At 46.0% G+C, this 20,555-nt stretch overlaps 1 protein-coding gene across 3 annotated transcripts; it reads left to right on the top strand.

Moving 5' to 3' along the window:
* Window positions 1-7,038: 7,038 nt before the first annotated feature.
* Window positions 7,039-20,530, top strand: ncln (nicalin). Of its 3 annotated transcripts, none has more exons than XM_088622446.1 (15): window positions 7,039-7,378; window positions 9,356-9,546; window positions 10,555-10,696; window positions 11,045-11,139; window positions 12,734-12,814; window positions 12,955-13,058; window positions 13,289-13,377; window positions 13,695-13,834; window positions 14,691-14,869; window positions 15,872-15,959; window positions 16,327-16,365; window positions 17,142-17,305; window positions 17,688-17,741; window positions 17,963-18,041; window positions 18,904-20,530. In XM_088622446.1, exons 1-15 carry the CDS (start codon window positions 7,204-7,206, stop codon window positions 18,964-18,966), a joined length of 1,683 nt encoding a protein of 560 aa, XP_088478572.1. In that variant the 5' UTR covers window positions 7,039-7,203; the 3' UTR covers window positions 18,967-20,530. The 3 variants fall into 3 exon arrangements, with proteins under 3 accessions (XP_088478572.1, XP_088478573.1, XP_088478571.1); XM_088622447.1 differs by having other exon boundaries at window positions 10,552-10,696; window positions 17,145-17,305; XM_088622445.1 differs by having other exon boundaries at window positions 7,040-7,378; window positions 10,552-10,696.
* Window positions 20,531-20,555: the final 25 nt, after the last annotated feature.

Below are 20,555 nucleotides of genomic sequence, written 5' to 3'. Positions count from 1 at the left end.
GGGTGGAACGGTGCCACAGTGGTTCGCACTGCTACCTCACTATGCTGGGGCTCTGGGTTACAATTTCGGGGTGCTATCTGCATCGAGTTAAGACATTCTGCCTGTGTTCGTGTGGGTTACCTCTGTGTGTCCAGGGTTCCTCCCACAGTCCAGAGACATGCTGGGAGGTTAACTGGCTTCTGCGAAAACCATCCCTGGTGTGTCTGTGTGTGGCCCGGCAATGGACTGGTGTCCCTTCCAGGTTGTATCCTGCCTTGTGCCCGTTGCATGCTGGGATAGACTCCTGAATTTGAAAAAGAGATGAATGAATGGTTCATTTTCCCAGTCACACAAGATTCTGCAAACAATGCATGCTTTGAGTTGGCCTTTAATTACATTTGAAATGAAATCCTGCAGTCCCTCACCTAGATCACTTGACGAGCGGTTCGTCCGAAATCAAAGTTCAGGTTTCGGGGTCAGCGAAGCGCGAGACGTGGAACGGTTCGCCCCCATCACGCGGAGACGTGGAGATGTTTGTTTTTGCTCCTCGGCCTGGGCGTTGGGAGACCTTGCGCCACGTGTGTAATTGAAGAAGAGCTGTGGTGAGGCGGGGGCGGCCAGGTGTCAAAGCAAAGCACCATCGGGTGACAGGAAGATGGTTTCCTCTGGGTTGAGACAGATGCCACCAGCACCCTGACAGGCGGAGACACTTTCACACGCAGCTGAGCGTGCGGTCTCCCCAGCTGTCAAACTGCAGCGCCTCTGTTTGTTACGCTAACTCAAGAGCCTGGAAGCCCTCATTTACCCGGTACAAAAGTTAACATGTTGCCTAATTCAAACATATTTTCTTGCAAAAGCAAACGTTTGCTAAAGAAAAAAAGGAAAAGACCACCTAGTTACGAAAGTGCTTAAGTGCAAAAAAACTATCGATTTTAATGATCTCTTACATCGCTCTGTTGTTGTCTCTTGTTCATGCAGGGCCGACTTGGACCACAAAGCTATGAAATACCTTGCTGATATAGGCAGCGTGTTTGGAGAAAATCGCCTTCACAGTACGCACGCAGGTTTGCTGGAAAAGTTCCTTCTGCCTGGGAGCCATTCCTGACGTAATAGACTTTGTCTTGTATCCAGTGTCTGAAATCTCAGAGCCCCACAGTACTCGTCTGCTCTTTACTTGCTGAATGCTTTCCCGCAGTGCTTTAACAAAATGTTCCTGCTTTGCTATACAAGCTACAGTATTTAGGAATTTAACATGCTGTCAGCTTAACATCTTCATCCAGGCTTCATCCCTTCGTTAGCCAATTTTTAACCGCACTGTCGTTGGACCTGACTGTGCTTTCTCTGTGTAGTCCTGGGGTATCTCAAACTTATGTGCTGTTCTTTTATTTAGGCTTGTCTGTGCTTCGTCATGGTTTCAATGGGGACTTTTTACTTGATCGTGCTCAAGAGCACTTTGGCCAGACTTTCTGCCACTTCTGAAAATGGTTTAAACGGAGGTTGAGTGTGCTTCAGTTTTGGGTGATAGCCATACGTTCCCCTGCTTTCCTTGGGCTTCGCCTTGTTTCTGTCATGCCTTACTGCACCTCTCTGCAGTAGCTCGATGTTTCAGACGCCACGCTTGAGCGATAACAGACCAAACTCATCTTTTATGTGTTTATATAGCCTGAGCTGGGCTTCCTCGTAAACAACACTGAGGTTGACGTGTGCTCAGTCCGACAGCAGTTATGTCGCTGTGATTGAAAGTGTGCACATGTACCGGCTCTCAGCGGACTCGATCACGCGATCGCATCGCAAGCTTTACTTTGTTTGTTTAGTTTTGCCATTTTCACTGCAAACCGCCTGTCCCATTATGGGTGTGAGAGTAACGAACCACACAAGGGCAAAAAAAAAGAACTAGCTTTGATTTTTATGCTCTGGCTTTTTTTAAAAAAAATGACCCTTCGAAATGAGCACCAAGCCCAAATGGGGTTTTATCCATTCAGTTCTGTCCTTGAAGAAGAAGAGCAACACTCAGGAAACTGGGGCTCGCTGGCTACTCTCTGGGCCCAGGGTCAGGTGAAGAGCTTGCTGCCATACTTAAAGAAGAGCTGAGACACAATGTATTTGCGATAAAAAAACAATCTCAAAATAGAGCAGGCACAAACACAACTGCATCTTGGACCTGGAATCCATGTTCAGCACAGGGTCTCATGCAAATGGTAATGCAAGATATCTGTACCCCTGTAGGCAAGGAATTGCAATGGAAAGGCAGTGGACATCACTACGAGGGTCGAAATAAGAGAGCTGGGATCTGTGCATGGCTCAGCCCCCAATTCCATACATCCCTGACCAGCGTGTTGGAAAGAAACAGGGCCGGGAGCAGGAATAGAGCATTTCCGCACCTCAGCCTCCGTGCAAATAGACAGCCAGTGAAACAGGATACGAAAGAGATGAGTAGCCCGCTGCGCTCCTGAAACACATTAATGTAACTTAATGGAGTATCTGGCTCCACGAGGCCTTACCGTCCATTATCTTGAGGCTTGGCATTACAGCAGAGATGGACTGTCTTGTTATAGTGACCTTTTGAAAAAATCATCTAGAAGCCACTATGCCAGTTAACCGCCTTCCCAAATTCCATAATGCATCAATCATCACTGTTATTGTATGCGCCCCTCCCACCCCAACCTCCCCCCCCCCCCCGGCACTTCCCTGCATCCGTTACCGATTTACGTCCGAGAAATTGTCTGTGACTGATTCACTACATGTGGCATCTCTCGCTGCTCCTGTCCTCTTCTTGCTTTGATCTGGGGGATGGCGTCGCGTAATGAGGGGTTGTGGGTTCGAGCCCCTACTGCGGACACTGGCGCTGTTGTACCTAGAGGGGTACCTAGGGTGTCCCACCGGGGGGTGTTGCTCATGTACTCTCTCGTCTGATGATGCTACAGAAACCAGGACGAGATCTAGCTGTGTGAGATGCTCCGGTATGGTATGGGCTTTGCCCTTTTTTTTGACTTGATTGGAATGAAAACCTCCAACATAAGCACTGAGATGTTGTGTCAGAGCTATCTCCGCGGACATGGCAAGGGCAGTCTGTCCTCCATGCTCCTGTACTTTGAGCTTTGCTGGGATGCCTTGTGCTCCACCGCGCTTGGCTCGTGACCCCGCCCCCTCCCTCTTCTGTTCTTGAAGTCTGGGAGACGTGGGCGCTGGTGTCCGAAACAGCCCCCAGCCAGGGAGGACGAATGCTCAGCGGAGCCTGTTGGCAGCCAGGGAAATGGTGAAAGAAGGGGTTTAGGGAGTCAATAAAAACTTTTTAAAAAGCCTACTTAGCGCTGAAAGGCTAATCCCTCAGTAATCCCTGGCAATTACTCACACCGCGACTGCACCTTTTGTTCACATGGGGAAAGTGCATCTCCACCTTGAAGTCAGAATCAGCACAGAGCTGAGTCATTAGGTTTCCATGGTACGGCAGGAAGACCGTCAACAGCGTGGTCGCCCTGTACTGGCGATTCAGTGCTCAGAACTGCACGCGCCTCTCCTTCACAGTGCCGGCATCTTGAACAGTGAGGCCTGTGCGCACTGGGGTTTGAAAGCATGGATGTTCACTCCTAAAAGCATCACAACGTAACTCACAGACGTACGTCAGAAACCCGCCATTGGAATAAAACCATAAGAACACAAGGAGGGGCACAAATTAGAGCGACAAAGTTTGCAGATGAGGGGGTGACACTTGGCCCGTTTGGTAGTGAGGAGTTAATTGATTCAAGGATCTGTTTCTTGAAAGAAGGCCTCTGGGTAGGGAAGTGCCTCCTGTTCTTGGGTTTAAATTTCCATTTCTTCCACGTGTGTCCCTGGGGTTTTTCCCCAGCATTTCATCCCCGTTCTTGGCTTCCTTCTCCAGAATGGGCATTGAGAGCCCTCGCTCTTGGGGGCAGGGGGCCGTTTGGAGGGTGTGTTGCTTGCGGTACAAGTACAAGCTCTTCCATCCCTGCACTGCGGTGCAGGTTCCCACACTGTCAAACGAGCTTAACAGATCGTAACAGGTGCTCGTTAAAGCCCATAAAGGGAAAACAAAGCTGAGGCAGGACAAAAGACAGAAGGGCATTTCCAGATTAAGTTGTCATCAAGGAAGACAGCGGTCTTGACCCTCCTTTCTTTCTTTATCAGATGCTGCTGTAGGCCTCTGCTGTCATCGCTGTCGGAAAACCATCCATAACCGCCCCCGGAGGACAGAATATTCTTAAGACCTGTGTTTAATGCACAATTGTCTGCTTACAAGTGAAATCGTGAGCAAGGAGTGCAGATAGTTCAGCAGCTAATTGGTCTGGGCGCTTTTGTCTGCTCGTCGCCCTGTTCACAGCAGAGGCGAGATTCCACACGCCGATGGAAACAGCGAATCGTCGGGTCCATTAAGCGAGATTACAGGGCATTATTTAGCCATTAATCTTCTACCTACTCAAGCAGTTTGCCAAAAAAGCAAACGTGACATCATTTCATTCCGTACCATCTCTCTGCCACTGAATGCCCGCGTCTCGCTCTCTGGGCGGAACAGCGATCCCACTTCAAGCGCTCCTCCCATCCTCTGGGGGTGGAACTTGCCCGGTTTGCCCAAATGATTTATTAGAATCACATAAAAGCCTGGTGGCAGGGGTAAGACCATTAGGAGCTCAATTAATGGCTCTGTGGTCTAAGAGATTCCAACCGTTTTTCTGAATATTGTGCTTCCCTGACATTTAGAAAATACACACGCCACAAAAGTGCAGTAATTGCTTCCCAATCTAGGCGATGAAATGTTATATAAACCAAACATAAACTTGTCTCGGAGGTGGTAAATTGAGTAGACGCTTTGTTTAGTCAATGTAGGACTTCTAACAACATTATCGCGTTATTCACAGTGATTTAGGGTGGATCGTGCTAGTGGGAAATGGAGCTTAATTGAGAGCAATTAACACAAAGTTGACGGAAGGGCGCGTACACCGAAATGTGTTATAATTCTGTGGTGACAAGACGTTCAATATAAAAAAAAATGTAGCACCTTGCACAAACTGTAGCAAGGCATCTGACCACAATTGTTATTTTACTTTAGATTTCTTTTTCCTGTCTGGCCCACACTACCTTAATCCAGTTAAGTGTACATTAGAAAATATTTTCCCTTATACAGCTTTTATTACGCTTATATTGCAAACGTTTTTTTTTTAATGAAAGGCTCGGATGGTTTAGCGAAGGGAATGCGCTACAGGCAACACAACTCAGGTAGTCGTAATGATGATTTGTGACAATCCGCAATCAGTTTGCCGCGGGGGAAAAAAAACCCAACATTTTATTGTGGAATTTCACGTTTCTTCTCGTTGGTACCACTAGGAGCACAAACGCCAAATTTGAAAGGGCTGGGAATGGTGACTGTGGACTGCAATGGACTGGCATACCATCCAGGGCGTACCCTGCCTTGTGCCCGTTGTTTGCTGGGATAGACTCCGGCTCCCACGTGACCCTGAACTGGGAGAAGTGGTTATAAATAATGGATGGAAAGATTGTGGGGGCATGATTCATCCTCTTAGTTTGCCGAAGCACCGGCATGGGAAGAATCTGATCTTGTGAAGTGGGTCAGATGGAGGAGGAAACATAGATGTAAGAGATCACAACATGGACCACTTTCAAGGTGAATTTCAAAGCTTGAAGTGAAGAGTCTAATCTCGTAGTTCTTAACCTGAACTGCTCCCCTTTGGTTCTCAAAATCTGTTCTCGCACCCCTGACCAAAAATCATTGAAGCAGGTCACCTCTTTAAATCTAAGACAACTCACTATACAATAAACAAATAATATTATACATTTATTTTAATTCCGCCAGAAAGTGAAGAGTACATGACAAAATCTGCACTTTTTAAAGTTTATCTTATAATATCTAGGTTTGATGGGTCTTACAGCCCTGTGTTTCATTTGTGTTTTTCGATGATTACCTTCTAAAAACATGTGGCCTTACTCACACCTCAGGTTAAGAACCACTACTCTAAAACCATTTGGTTTCCAAAAGTGGGAAAAAAAAAAACAATTTAAAAGAGTGACACGGATCTTAAGTGAAGAAATTGGGATCAATTGGATATAGACTCGGGAGAGGAAGCCTGGGTACTCTTCAGAAACATGGTACTAGGGGCACAGGAAAAAAAAATTATAACAAAGGCCAACAAATGACAATATAGAACATGGTGGCCTGCGCGGATTTGAAAGGCACTTGAGAATTAGGCAAAAAGAACCGCAAACTGGATCGAGCTGCAAATACAAGTCCAGAAAGACAAAGGGGAGAGAGACAGGAAAGGAATATATTTATGGCAGCAAAAAAGAATGCAAAGTCATGCTTAAAAATACACAATGCATTAGACCTCAGTTGCAATACTGTGTTCAGTTTCAGACACCAAGCTTTAAGACAGATATTGCTTCTCTATTAGCATTAATAATGAATGCGTTCTGTTTCATAACAAAGTCCGCTTTTATGAACCATCTTTCCCAAACAGTGAAGACATGGCCTTAGGTGAAACGAATCCGGTAAGAATTTGATTTCATCTCATCTTATTTTGTCTGTTTATCAGCGCCCTCTGGCGTCCATAAATTCATTAAAGGCAGACATTAACTTTTTCAAAGTCATCAAACCAAAACAAGCGTTTCTAAACAACATTTATCTACTTATTAGTAAATGTTTCTAATAAGGGAAAATAATGAAAAAATATAAAACAGATACGCATACAGTTGAAATTTTAGTTTGACTTCTTTTCATAGTTGATAATTTACCAACTGTAGTTCCTGTATCTGTTCTTAAACAGATTTAATTTGAGCTTTGTTAGAACGTAACCTACGTCTCTTTTAGTAAAGGACTACACTACCCAGAATCATTTTCTATTTCTGGAACAGACTTAGGTGTCTGTGGGCTCCTAAAGGACCTTTATTCAAAAAAGTGAAATTTCAAAGGACATATTATATATTTAGATATATATAAGGATTTATTTTTTGTAATGTCATAAGAAACAAAGTTAATGTAAAGATAGTGGCGTCCCATCTGGTGCCTGAAAGCCCCTTTCGTATTTAGGTGTCTACTTAGAACGCCTGTAGGACCCCGTATTGTGGTCGTGCCGTGTTTGTCAGCGTGAGCTGTCACTTTCAACCCATTGAATCAAACCGAGGACTTTCGTTTCTCTTTTTCTAAAGATTTGAAGCATTTCTTTTTTCTTTTAACCTTTTGTTTACGGCGCCAACATGTTCGAGGAGGCCAGCGAGGTGTTTGAGAACATGCTTAAGTCTTCTTTCCCGTTAACTTTCATTGTTTTTCTGCCGGCGGTGCTAATTCTGGTCTCTCCGCTTCCAGCCGAAGCTGCACACGAATTTACAGTGTACCGTATGCAGCAGTATGACCTACAGGGACAACCGTACGGTAGGTAGCATGCCTGGATCGCGATGAATTTCAGAAAATCGTACCCAGGGTTTTTGGTTGCGCGTAACGGGTATTAAAAACCGCGAGGACAACGCTTAAGCCCAAAGCAAAGAGCTAGATGAGGCCTTCATGTTGTAGAAGTCACCGTGACTGTTTTGATATGTTTTCTAAATTGACTTGACGACACTCGAGCGATACTGACTTGCACAACAAGAAAAAATGTCGTTTTTTTCCGCTTAAGTGCTGATTAATCGATAGCGACAGGAACGGTGTCAGGGCGCCTGCGGTGCAGCCCGGGGGCAGTGTGATTGTACTGGTTTACCTTAAACAAAAACACAACATGATATGAGAATGTGATTTTGTTAAAAGATCGATTGAGCCCAGGGGGACATGAACCAGATTGATTCAGGGACGGCTGGAACCAACGTGTCCCCTGTGCACGGCAGTTGCATCCCTTATGAGCCTCAAGCGTCCTGAACAAAATCTGAGAAGGTACAGCAAAAGTTAAAGGTTGAGGCGAATTTCAATCTCGCTCGGATCTATGCAAATCGGGCGACACGCCTGAAAACGCACCTGGTGTTGCTGGCTGTCACGCAAGAGTTGAAGATTCGCCTGCACCTCGTGTAAAACTATCACAAGGTCGCACACGCCATCAGACGTCTTGGAAAGAAACTGCACTGGCCGTCTTCAGGGTGACACGGAAGGAAATCGGTAAAAGGTTTATTCCATGCTGGAGGGGGAAAAAAAGAGAGACAACGTTTCTACTGGGCAGTTTTGAAGCCGAAAACGTTGCCCAGGACAGAAGTAGATAGAAAGATTAAATATGTTCTTTTTCAGCCTACTAATGCTGACACAGCTACCTTTTCGAGATAAAAGAAATTTGCAGATTAAGCGACTTTATAATGACAGGAGCTTCTTCTGCGATCTTGTGGTGGAGAGGCTTGCATGTCTGAAAGAGAACTCTGCTGGTGGGGGGTTTTGGCAGGTGAAACCATACCAGATTGGTCCCAGGCGGGGAGAGGCTAGACAAACTGCGGCACATCAGGCCCTCTAGGTTGGGGACAGTGCCACACTGGAAAGAGCAAACCTGTTACGGAAACTACAGTGAAAAACCTGACTAGCAACAGGTCCTCTGCCCACTCCAGCCAGCCGACAGACAGTGGGATCACTCCTGCCGAAAGCCCTCCAGGAGCACAGTGTGAAGGGCAGAAGACGTTCAAGTAGCGAGCTGCATCAGCATGCATAAGCTGCAAAGGAACAAGGAAAGGTTTATCCCGTGCTGAAACGAAGAGAGACGCAACGTTTCGGCTGTGGAGCCTCAGGTGTCAGAAGGCTACCCTTGACCAGGGTGAAGACTAGTCTACTGGGACCTCACTCCGAAGGCCACCTTGGATCGTGGAACGTCCGAACCGTGTGTGAAACGTCGAGGCACTCAGAGAAATGAAGAGATGAGATCTCGACGTCCCGGCAATCGGCGTGCGTCTCCAGATCTCGGCTCCCGTCGTCAGGAACAAGGCATGGAGCGGTCGTTCTTCATTCGGGTCACGAGGACATGCATGGTGTAGCAATCGCGCTCTCTCGAAGGAAAAAGCAAGATCCTTCCTGGCCGGTGAAAGAATGATGACGGTGCGCCACGACTCAGAAGCGTTGCAGACGTACAGTCTGGCAATCCTAGGTCTCCTCTGGGAACAAAGGAGCCCAGGACAGAAATAAGTGGCAGGAATTTGTTCTGGCCTCATGTCACACGTGCAACGCAGAGGATGCTCAGTGAGTTCTGATGACAGGAGGGCTGCATGCACGTTGAGACCTGTAGGCGATTGTGTTTTATGAACCAGAAATCGATGTGCGTGTCAACGGGGGTTTAAAGGCATTCGCGCTGTGAAAGGTGAAATGAGCGGATGGTAGCCGTGCTCTGCATCGAGTGCAAGCATAACGAGTGTCCGCCTGCCCCTCGGCATGTCCCCCTTGCGTTCCCAGGCACGCGGAACGCCATATTGAACACGGAGGCGCGCACGGCGGAGGCGGAGGTCCTGAGCCGCCGCTGTGTGCTGCTGAGGCTCGTGGACTTCTCCTTCGAGAAGTACCAGAAGGCCCTGCGCCAGTCGGCGGGAGCCGTGGTCCTCGTCCTGCCGCAGAACATGTCCACCATGCCGCAGGACATCGTGCAGGTGAGGGCGTCCGGCCACGGTCGGCCTTTCGGGATCTCGTGCCCCCTGCACGGTCGCTTTCCTCCCGTCTCGGGGTTTGTCCTTGGCTTCCTGTCTGTGCTGCTGTCCTGACCCTTCTCGTTCTCTCTTCATGTGGCCCGTCTGCAGGTGCTTTTCTTATGTCCCGTGTGCCGGACTGTAAAACTGTGCTTTTGCGTCTTGTCCCCCATGGCATCGCGCAGTGGTCCAGGAAGTGGACCAGGCATTGACCAAGCAGTTGTCTTGACAATATCAGTTATTCTGGTGTGTTTCTAAGGGTTCGAGGAACATGCTTATTCTCATTCCAAGCAGCTCTTGATCTCTAGTGCTTATTGATGACTCTAGTTGCTTAAGAGTTTTAACTTGATTCATCAGTCACTTCTGGGTTGTACAAAATACCCTGTTCTTGAGTACCATTTCTCACAATGTCACCACGCAAAACTCTCTACAGCCTCTTGCCACTTGTGATTATTTCTGACAAACAGCTCTTACTGGCTGATTAATGAGCAATGGGAAAGACTGTATCTGACATACCTATCATGAGCGTTGTTTCCTTCTGTAGAGGTTCAGCTGGTTACATTTTAGGCAACGCATCTGAATGAGGGCTGTTCTGAAACTCACAAACAGGTGTAGGATTGAAACCCATGACAAATCTTTGAAGAGATGAAAGCAGATGTCTAAAATGCACCCCAAATACAGAACTGAAATCAGTGAGCCTTCTGAATGTTCTCGTCGTTACAAAAAATCCCAAAAATTAAAAATTAGAAGTCAAGAATCGAGTAGATATAAATAACAAAATAACTGGAAATCTGTTTTAAGTGAAAATAAAAAAATATATATAATTATAGATTATGATTATTAAACATATTAATTATAGATGTAAGCAGAAATTCTTACAGAAAACTCAGCTGGAGCAAAAACCAGGAGAGACAAGACTGTGCATGGGAGTCACTCCTCTAATCCATCTTCTCTGGAAAACCCCTGCAGCAGTTTATGGAGATCGAGCCGGAGCTGCTGGCCACCGAGACCATCGTCCCCGTCTACTTCGCTCTGGAGGACGAGGAGCTGCTGTCCATCTACGAGCAGACCCTTGCCTCCTCTTCCTCACAAGGCTCCGCCTCTGCTGCCGAAGGTAGGGGGCGCCGTCTGCGCCGTCCTGCAGGCATGTTCCTGTTCTCAGGGAAGTCGGGCATTGTCATTTTTTTATCATAGTGTGGATTGTTAAGTCGTGATTAATGAGGAATTAAGCATCAATAACAAGGTTATACTTGCAGAACACTGGCTGTAAAATGGGTTGGATTGTGATTCACTGGGTGATATTTGAATGACAGGCATGGCTGCTTGAGCTGAGGCCAGAGAAGCTGAAATATTGCTAGAAAGTGGATCTGATTCTGTATTGGTGAAATCAATTGTAAAGGGTCTAGAACAGGATTTGTTATTGGTTTATTAACACAAAATTCTTTGTTTCCTTGTCTGCCAGTGCTGCTCCACACAGCGACAGCCAATGGGTTCCAGATGGTAACAAGTGGCGCTCAGAGCAAGGCAGTGAGCGACTGGGCTATCACTAGTCTAGAGGTGTGTTCCTGCATGTGAGAGAAATGCCGTACTATTGAGGACTGATGGGCTAAAGTGCAATGATTTGCCATTCTTTGTGGCTTCGATTCTGTTACATGGTAATCCTGCATGGTGTGAATGGATCGTGAGGTTCTGTCAAATATTAAGTGGTTTGAAGATTAACGTATGCGAGGTAGAGCAAAATATTCACATTTAGAACTAGCACTTTTACAACGAACATTTAATCAATCAATTTGGGCATCAAGTCTAATCTTAAGAGCTTTACTTTCCATTGCCTTTACTCATTCAGCTGCAGTGATCGCTGTTAACTCGTAGATTTTCGGTCACATGAAATTTAATCAGCTCACCCCTAAGAAACCACAGTTTTATAGTTCTCCGTATTCCATTGTGTGATTTATCCTATATGTGAAATGCAATGATGCCCCAAATCGCGATGTTTTAAATATAGTAATGAGTATGTTGGTAGGTCGTCCTTTTTCCTTTATAATGTTCCTAGGCAGGTTTTTCCTCAAGGTTGCCACTGCATTCTGCACGTGTTCCAGCGCATGTTTGTGCCTTGCGGTAGTAATGCACAAGTTTGACTGTGCAAAGATGGCTGTGTTTAATTAGCGGTTGAGTGAGCCGTGACACTGTTAAAGTGGGTTTTGCAGTCAAGAGCCTTAGACTTCGGTTGAACAGGCTTGGTGATGCTGACAGAGGATCAGTGGAGAGGGACTCCAGGGGATTCACAGGGAGGCCGTGATTGCTCCCTGCAGGGGCTGTGTCTCGCTCACTGTTGAAGGCAGGTTTGTGCAGTGGGACCCTGCAGGCCTTACGGTGGAGGAAGGAGGCATGCGGTATTCAGCTTGGACAGGGAAAGAAAGGTCACTTGAGAGATGAGCATCTTTCAAAGCAGTACAACATTGTTCTTATGACACAGATCTAGACAAGAAACACGGGGGGTTCTGAGCTGTGGCTTAGGGAGACTGTAGCTGTGCCAGTTTAGAAACGATCCTAGACCTAGGTTGTGTAGATAGCTCTCTCTAGATGGGCACCGGTGTAGGGGCAAGGAGGGCTGACTGCCCCCCTTGCATATGTCATATGTGTAAGTGAGGAGAAAACAAACTCCTTGTGTTTCACCCACAAAAACAAATACCGTTGCCTGCAGTAGTGATGGAGCAATACCTCCCCATACAACGTAAAGGATACTCTGTTAATTTGTGAATCGCTTCCTGTTGATGCAAGACCTCAGATGCTCACCACTAAATGTGAGGAAGGCCACGAATTTCGCCATCAGGATAAACGCAAAGTTGTTGTTTTTTTTTTTTTGCAAGGCGCCAATAGGTCAGGCTTGGCAGTGAACAGAGACGGCTTCCTTGCAGATCTGTGCATTTTGCCTTGTGCATATGCACGGTGACGCCAGCCTGGATTTGCTCACCAGTATCGAAATACAAACCATGTCCTTAAAAGAAAGATTTTTGGTTGTTGCTAGAGGTTGTTTAAGACTGATGAGCAGGTTTAAGTTCTGATTTAATCGAATTTTCGTCTCTAAGCACTGATGGTTGGACTGAAGCGTGGCAGGGCAGTAACCCTGTACGGTTTTCTCTCATCTCAGGGTAGGCTGGCAGGAGTGGGAGGAGAAGATCTCCCCACGATCGTCCTGGTGGCTCACTACGATTCCTTCGGCGTGGCTCCGGTGAGACTCCCCCCCCACATTTTCCCTAGACCCTAGTTAACATTCACTCCTCGCAGTTCACTACTCATTCATGAAAGGTTCCAGAGATGCTGGCATGTTTTATGAAGTGTTTCTTGAACCCTGTGATCTCTCCCTTCCAGTGGCTGTCTTATGGTGCGGACTCCAATGGCAGTGGGGTCGCGGTCCTATTGGAGCTGGCCCGTCTCTTCTCCAGGCTTTACACCTACAAGAGGACACACGCAGGGTGAGCGCTTCCTGTCGGCAGAGTGGAGCGACCCATCCTGGAGCTTTGGGACAGTTGCTGCACTGCCGGAAGATGGGCAGATTGCAGATTCCTGCAAAATCGATCTCTGGCTGTTATTTGAAAGTGCAACGTTAGCTGCATGAAATAAATATGCATCTTGCTGGGTTTTATAGGAAAGGAAGGCATTTGTCTGTTCCCTTGAAGATTTAGTTAAGTGTTTTCATCCTTAGGTACAACCTGCTGTTCTTTGTGTCTGGAGGGGGGAAGTTCAACTATCAGGGCACGAAACGCTGGCTGGAAGATAATCTGGATCATACAGGTATCGTCTTGGAGACTGCTGCTTTGATTAAGCCATGATGCTTAGGCATGGTGATTCAAAATATTAAGGTTTATCTACTAAAGATCCACCAGAAAGCACAGCAGATGCATTGTTTTTTTATTTTACTTTAAGGGTAGTTTGTTCTTGTAAATATTGCATGTGAATAAAGTTGTACTTTCCGGCATGCCTCAGACAAAGAGTTAGTGATGGTATTGGTCAACGGGGAGGTGTGCTGTATAAACACTTTGCACATCCTGAGTGAGCAGTCATGCAGGTCTGGTCCCTCCGTCCTGAAAGCGTTTTTGTCTCGTCCCCAGACTCCAGCCTGCTTCAGGACAATGTGGCCTTCGTGCTGTGTCTGGACACCCTGGGCAATGGAGACAGTCTTCACCTTCATGTGTCCAAGCCCCCCAAGGAAGGAAGCCCCCAGCACACACTACTGAGAGAACTCGAGACCGTAAGGGGTCCTTATTACATCATCGTCATCTGACATATTTCCGGTCTCATTAATTTATATTCAGTTAAACCTGGGCTGCTGTTTGATTCTATAACTTGATTAACAATATTTTGGCAGTAAAAGATTCTGGGTAAGGTGTTGTGTGCAAGCATTAAGTCTATTATAGTGCGCCTATCTATTGTGCTGTTTCTAAGACAGGAATCTCCAGCCCTGGTCCTGGAGAGCCCCAGTCCAGTTAAACTTACATGTCACCCCAATTATCTGTTACTTGAAGATTAGGAGTACGTGTTTAACCGATTGATTGATTGATTGAGTAAGTAATGTATCAATGAAAGGAACACAGTTCCTTGAGGCCTGAAGGATATTTTATTGAAATTACTAATTTATATAGAGGACTTCAGTTTGCAGCTGTTTATACAGCTGGGAGTAAGTTTTACTGGAGCAGTGTGAGTAAAGTATCCTTGCTCAAGGGACAACGGAAGCGTCTCATCTGGGATTTGAACCCACAACCTTCCAGTTGAGAGTCCAGAAATCTAATTTCCGCTCCACACTGCTCTTATATCTTATATAATTTTCAGAATTGTGTTCCAACTGATCCCTCAAGTCTGTAATTGAACAGACTACGTGTTTACTAGATTCTATTTCCTCCGGGCCTTTTGAAAATTGATGCTTTAAAGGCTGAACCTCCTGGACTGGGCTCTCCGAGGCTAGTGTTGGAGATCCCTCTCTTCTGAGACAATGCAGGACCGTGAGCTTCATCTCCACTTGTGGTGTTTAGCCTTTATTCTTGCGGGGAAATCCAGGCAGGGCCCCAGGTGCTGTGCTGTGCTGACCGCTCTGGGTTTGTCCATGCCAGGTGCTCTCCAGCCAGTACCCCGAGATGAAGTTCTCCATGGTGCACAAGAAGATCAACCTGGCCGACGACATGCTGGCCTGGGAGCACGAGCGCTTCGGGATTCGCCGGCTGCCCGCCTTCACCCTGTCTCACCTGGAGAGCCATCGCAGCGCACAGCGCACCAGCATCATGGACACGCGGTGAGGGCTCTCCCACGGCGCTCCAGCCCTGGTCCCCCAGCAGGGCTGGGAGGAGCCGCTCAAGGCTAGTTCCGCGCTGGAAAGCTGAAGGGAGAAACGCGGCATTTTGGCTGTTGAGGTTTCTTCTCTTGAAGAAGGCTCAATAAGCCGAGACGTCGTTTCTCCTTTTGGATTCTCCTCGTGGAATTGTCCTTTACTTGTTCCTTTGCAGACGATGCTCGCTGACGAATCTCCCCACTCAAACGTCATGCGTTTTGGCCATATTGAAAACTCCGCTAAACAGGTGTTAGGTGTATCAAAAGCCTAAGGCTCCTGTGATTTACAGAACTAATCCGTAACCTGCCTCTGTATAACCCATTATGCATTACTTAGTTCATCTCATACTTTTGTCTGAAGCGCGTTACGATGAACTATTTTTGCATTCAGGTTTTGTTGCGCAAAACAGCTGGGGTCGCTGGAGCATTCTGGGTGAAGTGCCTTGCACCACTGACCCCACCTGGCGTTGAACCCACAGCCTTCCAGTAAAGTGTTGGTGCTCCAATCCAGTCCTAGAGGGCCGCAGTGTGTGGGTTTTCAGTTTTCTGCTCTTAATGACCTTATTGAGCTAATTATCCACTTAATTAACTGGACCAGTTTAACTTCTCAGCACTCTCCAGCTATTGGTTTAAATAGAGCTAGACAGCCTGCTGGATTCAGGTCCTTGACTAGAGATGTACGACTAGCACTCATCTACAGTGGCCTTTTGGAAAAAAAATAATTCTGGGAGAGTGACGGGGGATTTCTGCAGCAAATGCCTTTGATGCATTTTGTTGTTTGTTTTTGCTCAATTTAAAATATGGTAGTAGGATAGCTCAGGCTGGCCTACTGTACGTGATGGGGGGGGGACCTGTCCAGCAGCTTTCCTCAGTTGATAATCTGGTTCTCCTAGTTGCAGAGCATTTTGAAGGGTTTCAGTGTCACTGTGACGTAGAGCTAACCTTGTGACTTATTTTTCCTGCTCAGGTCTCACGTTGACTTGCAAAAGCTAAGTCGAAATACTAAGATTATTGCAGAGGTGCTTGCCCGAGTCATCTACAACCTCACAGAGAAGGTAATGTCTAAACAACAGCAAGCCTACCTCAAGCACATGACGTTAAAGACTAGCACACCTTCTTTATTGCATGCCTATATTTAAATATTAGAAAAACACTCTTTTATGCAACGGTTATTGTGATTGAGATTTCGATATGAGAATTAAAAACTATATTTAGATAATGGTTTCTGTTCTGATTCATTGTAGTATGGTTTCATGCAGTCTTATTGCAGGAAGTCTTTAAAATGAACAGCAGTAGCTGTAAAAGGACATAGAGCGCGGTGCATTTGTTTGCTTCTCTCAGTTGTGATCTCTGTTGTGTGTCAGGTGTGATGGCAGGTGCTGTAAACAGGTGTACTGAAGCTGTCCCTTGTGTTTCCTTTAGGGTGCCCCTGAAGAACTGCAGATCTTCACTGAACAAATGGTGAGAAAATAGCACCCCAGGGCTTTAGCCCTCTTTAAATGATCTTTTGACACCAGTACGTTTATGTTGGAGAGGTTATTTAGCAAGGGAAAGAATGTCCTGTTCAATGTGCAACAAGAATGACCGATAAAGAATTACTCCCTTAACTGTGTAGACCCTGCACTTACTCCATTTGGAATTCCACAATTTGAAGAGTTAGAACAGCCTTTAATGTATGTAGGAATAGTAACATTGTGCAAGTTTAATCGCTGAAGGAGTTAAAGATTTAGTTAGTTCCAGGTTGGGTTGGATTGAAAACCACGTGCAGAATTCTGATTTTGTTTTTCTTTTCTCAGTGTCTTAATTGGTTTAGATTTCTTGGTTTCACGTTCTGTGTTCTTTGGACTTTTGAATTATGGGCCCTGGAAATTTAAATAGTTCTACAAGCCCTTCCCTAAGGTGATCGACCCAGGTGTGCAGGATTTGTGGCTTAATAGTACTTAGTGTCTGCCTTAACGTCTCTGGAACATGACTATTTTAACCATTTTAAGTGACTAATCGGCTCAATGCGTTGGGTTGGAATCCGTGTGTTGCTGCAGCTCAGAAGACATGGTGTGATTATTCCAGACATTCTGGCACATAGAGCAGCAATCGGGAAGCACAGTCCTGTTGCTAGAGAATTTCACCTCTGCGGAAGTCTGTTCCCTGAAGGCAAAGGTTGGAAGGAGCTAGGTGTCAGTGTTTGCCTCCGGTGGTGTGTGGGCGTGAGAGTGAGAGGTCGTTCCCCTGATCTCCAGCAGGTGCAGGAGGAGCAGCTGTCTTCGGTCATCAACTGGCTGACGGCTCAGCCGCGGGCGGCCCAGCTGGTGGACAAGGACAGCAGCGTGGTGAGCACGCTGGAGTACTACCTGGGCCGCTACCTCAAAGACGTCAAGAAGCACTACGTCAAAGCTGACAAGAGGTAAAGCCGCAGAGCCAGAGATCTCCCGTACGTCACCTGGGAGCCCAGACCTGCAGTGATCAATATAACAGTATAGCCCGCTCCTCCTCTCTCTGCTGGGATAAAGGCTTTCGCCCTTAGTCAAGCTTGGATACAGTGGTTTTGTGCAGAATATGTTGCCTTCTTCCACCTGGAGCTCCACTTCAGTTGAATCCCTGGAGGATCCAGACTGGTGCTGGTGCCAGCTGTTTGGATCCTTGAATGCATTGGAAATTGATTTTTTTTTTTTGGGCCAATCAAATTCGTCATCTTGAAGCAGCAGGTGGAGCTGATCTGCACATTGAGACCGTGGGGTTCTGAAACCATGCTGATGTGGCTAAACCATATTTCCTTCTCACCACAGGGATCCTGAATTTGTCTTCTATGATCAGCTGAAACAGACTATGAATGCGTACAGGTAACGTGCTTTTCTGGAAGTCCGAAACCTATAAATGGGAATCTTAATCTTTTTTTTGACTATGTAAAGACAGAATGATTCTTTTGTATTTAATGTGGAACACTTTCTGCAAGATAATGCAAGGTAATGCTATTAGACGTAGTGCAAATAATAAGACTGCATAGAATCACAGACTTAGCCTAACATATTCCTACTAATTAATTTTCCTTGTTCCTCTCTAGAGTGAAACCTGCTATCTTTGACTTGCTTCTAGCAGTGTGTATAGCAGCTTATCTGGGAGTGATGTATTTCACCGTTCAGGTAAATATCTTGAAAACAATTCAGAATGAACTTCTCACTTAAACTCTCATCACTTATCAACAAATGTTTTATAACACAGAAGCTGCATCCTGTTGCACCTTGAAATTAATACAAAGGGAACCAGGGGTAGTCTTGACTTAGCTTCCATGCCAGTTCTTCACTATTTTTGTTGGGGTCACTATTCTGTTGGAGGAACCACCCTTTGGATGTGACAATGCAAAGTCCTAAATAGTCATTAAATATCCCAAGGAGCTATTAACATAAAATAAGGGCATTGACCCTAGTGTCCTGGCTAAATGCCACTAAGGACCCACACAGACTGGACAGTGTTTTTCCCTTTTAATTCGGCTGAAGTAATTTTTTACCCCTCCATGTGACCTGCTGGGCAGTGGGGCTGGTGGTGCAGAATGATGTGTCTTCCCCAGGTGGGGGCAGCACTTCAGTGGTGGATGAAGTGGTGGTGGTGGGGGGGGGGATTGCTCCACAATGCAGATAAATGTCGTGAAAACTGCCCCCTCATGCACCATCGAAATCAGATACAGATACAAACGGGGAGCAGGTTCCCAAGATGAACTCCCACACCACAGGGTGAAAGGGAAGGCGTGTGACCACCATGTTGGTTCTAGATGGTTTATATGCATCCCCTGTGGGTATCAGTGTGTTCTGTGATATACTCCAAAATCTCATTTTTCTATAAACCAAATTTCTTTGCTCCCGAGTGCACTTCTCCCCACCCCAGGCCAACTTAACACCGCAGTGTGTAACGTGTTGGGCATTGAACCCATAAATGTAGTAGTGATTCTGACAGCAGCATGAAGATCGGAGCCCCTCACACATCCTCTCTCTCTCTCTGACTCTACAGCACTTTGGCATGCTCTACAGTGTTGTGCGCAGAATGACGCAACCCAAGACCAAGCAGCAATAACAGGCGTGCTGCCTAGTTCCCAAGTTCGTCAAGACCCCCGAACTCCTGTTCTCTTCAGAATGAAAGGAAAACATGGGAAGCAGAACAAACAGCCAAATGTTTTTTTATTCCTTTTTTTTTTCTTTAAAAAGAACAACCCCTTGCGTGGAATTTTCAGATGAGCCTGTATTCTCCGTTGCTAGCACTCGGACAAGTACAGAGAAAGCTGGAGTCCCAGGAATATGCCTTTGCTCGACACTGCCCCCTGCTGGCTGTTCTGCTGTATTGTTGCCCTCTTGCTCCTGATCACAGACTGTACTGGTGAACGGTGGAGTCCTGCTGGGGCAGCCAGACTAGTTAAGTACACATAATAATGGGACAAAGCCCGGCAAGGGTTAACAGGCGGAGTCTCGTGAATTCTCAGTATTTGTTTAGCTCACATGTAGCACATCAGTGCCTTTTCCTCCAACACTACAAAATGAAACTGCTCATCTGAAACAGTAATGTTGTCTTATCTTTCCATGATAGTGTTCTGCAGTATTCTTTAAAAACTGAACACTAAGCTCATGAATTGCATTTCAATAAATTCTAGAAACTGGTATTCAAATAATTATATTATAAGGTATGAATTCTGTTAGGCACTATTAAAATATATATATATAACTATCCAGATTCTTATCCTAAGCAAGCACTCTTGTGATATGAGACATGACCTTTCTTTTCCCAGGAGACATTATAAATTCCCAACATGTTTGCAATGGCCAGTGCAAAAATGCTGGCTTTTTGTAACGTTTCTAACATTGATCGCAAGATTACCCAATTTCTTTACCATACTATCAGACAATTCTTGTATTTTAGCTGTGCTTTTGTAAATTATTTTATTCCTCAGTTTGGAAATATTACTCTCCTGAATGGTTTTTAATTGCAGAAAGGCAGTATTGAAAGCAACTTTTATACAATGAGGCCCGCCTGGAACCTTGAAGGTTTCATGGAGATGGTGTAAGGGCTACTCAGTCCTTCGCTGTGAGCAAAATAATACAAAGGTACGAGAATCAAACCTGCAGCTATCAGATCTAATACTACAGGTCTGGGAGGAAATAAAAATAGGAGGAATTTGGCAGTGCTTGAAATGCATTTGAGTTGCCTTGGCAACTTCTGCTGGACAGCACACGAGACCCCACCTCACTGTCCCATTGTTAGTGTGCAAAAAAGAGCCTTCTTCAGTTTTTAATCTCAGTTTTTAGCCAAGGAGTGTTCAGTCTCTCTCCCTGCCCCTCTCCTCTGGGTTTTGCAAAGTCTTTCTAGCATCCTCAGGCAAAGAGGTTTGTCCTCACGGTTTCAGTGGTGAAGACTGAAGCAGGGCTTCCCCGACGATGCAAGGCCAGAGATGATGGGTACGCAACCTTCCATCTATTTATTGAAGCAGTGAATGCTGAGTGGTGCACTGAATCTTTATTTCCCAACCCTTTGTTTACCCACCCCCCAATCCTGTTTTGTCTTCACCGATTGCTGAATCGTGTTGTAGCTGTTCCAGAAAACGTGATTCTTGCAAAAAAATAAAATAAAATTCCTCTGTTGGATTGTTTGGGACGAGGAAATTGGTGTCATTC

This window comes from Lepisosteus platostomus, chromosome 27 (genome assembly GCF_059453375.1).
Source record: "Lepisosteus platostomus isolate fLepPlt1 chromosome 27, fLepPlt1.hap1, whole genome shotgun sequence".
In the NCBI taxonomy this organism is placed as follows: Eukaryota; Metazoa; Chordata; class Actinopteri; order Semionotiformes; family Lepisosteidae; genus Lepisosteus; species Lepisosteus platostomus.
Note: the sequence above shows the minus strand (reverse complement) of the source record. Positions and strands in the feature narration are given on the sequence as shown.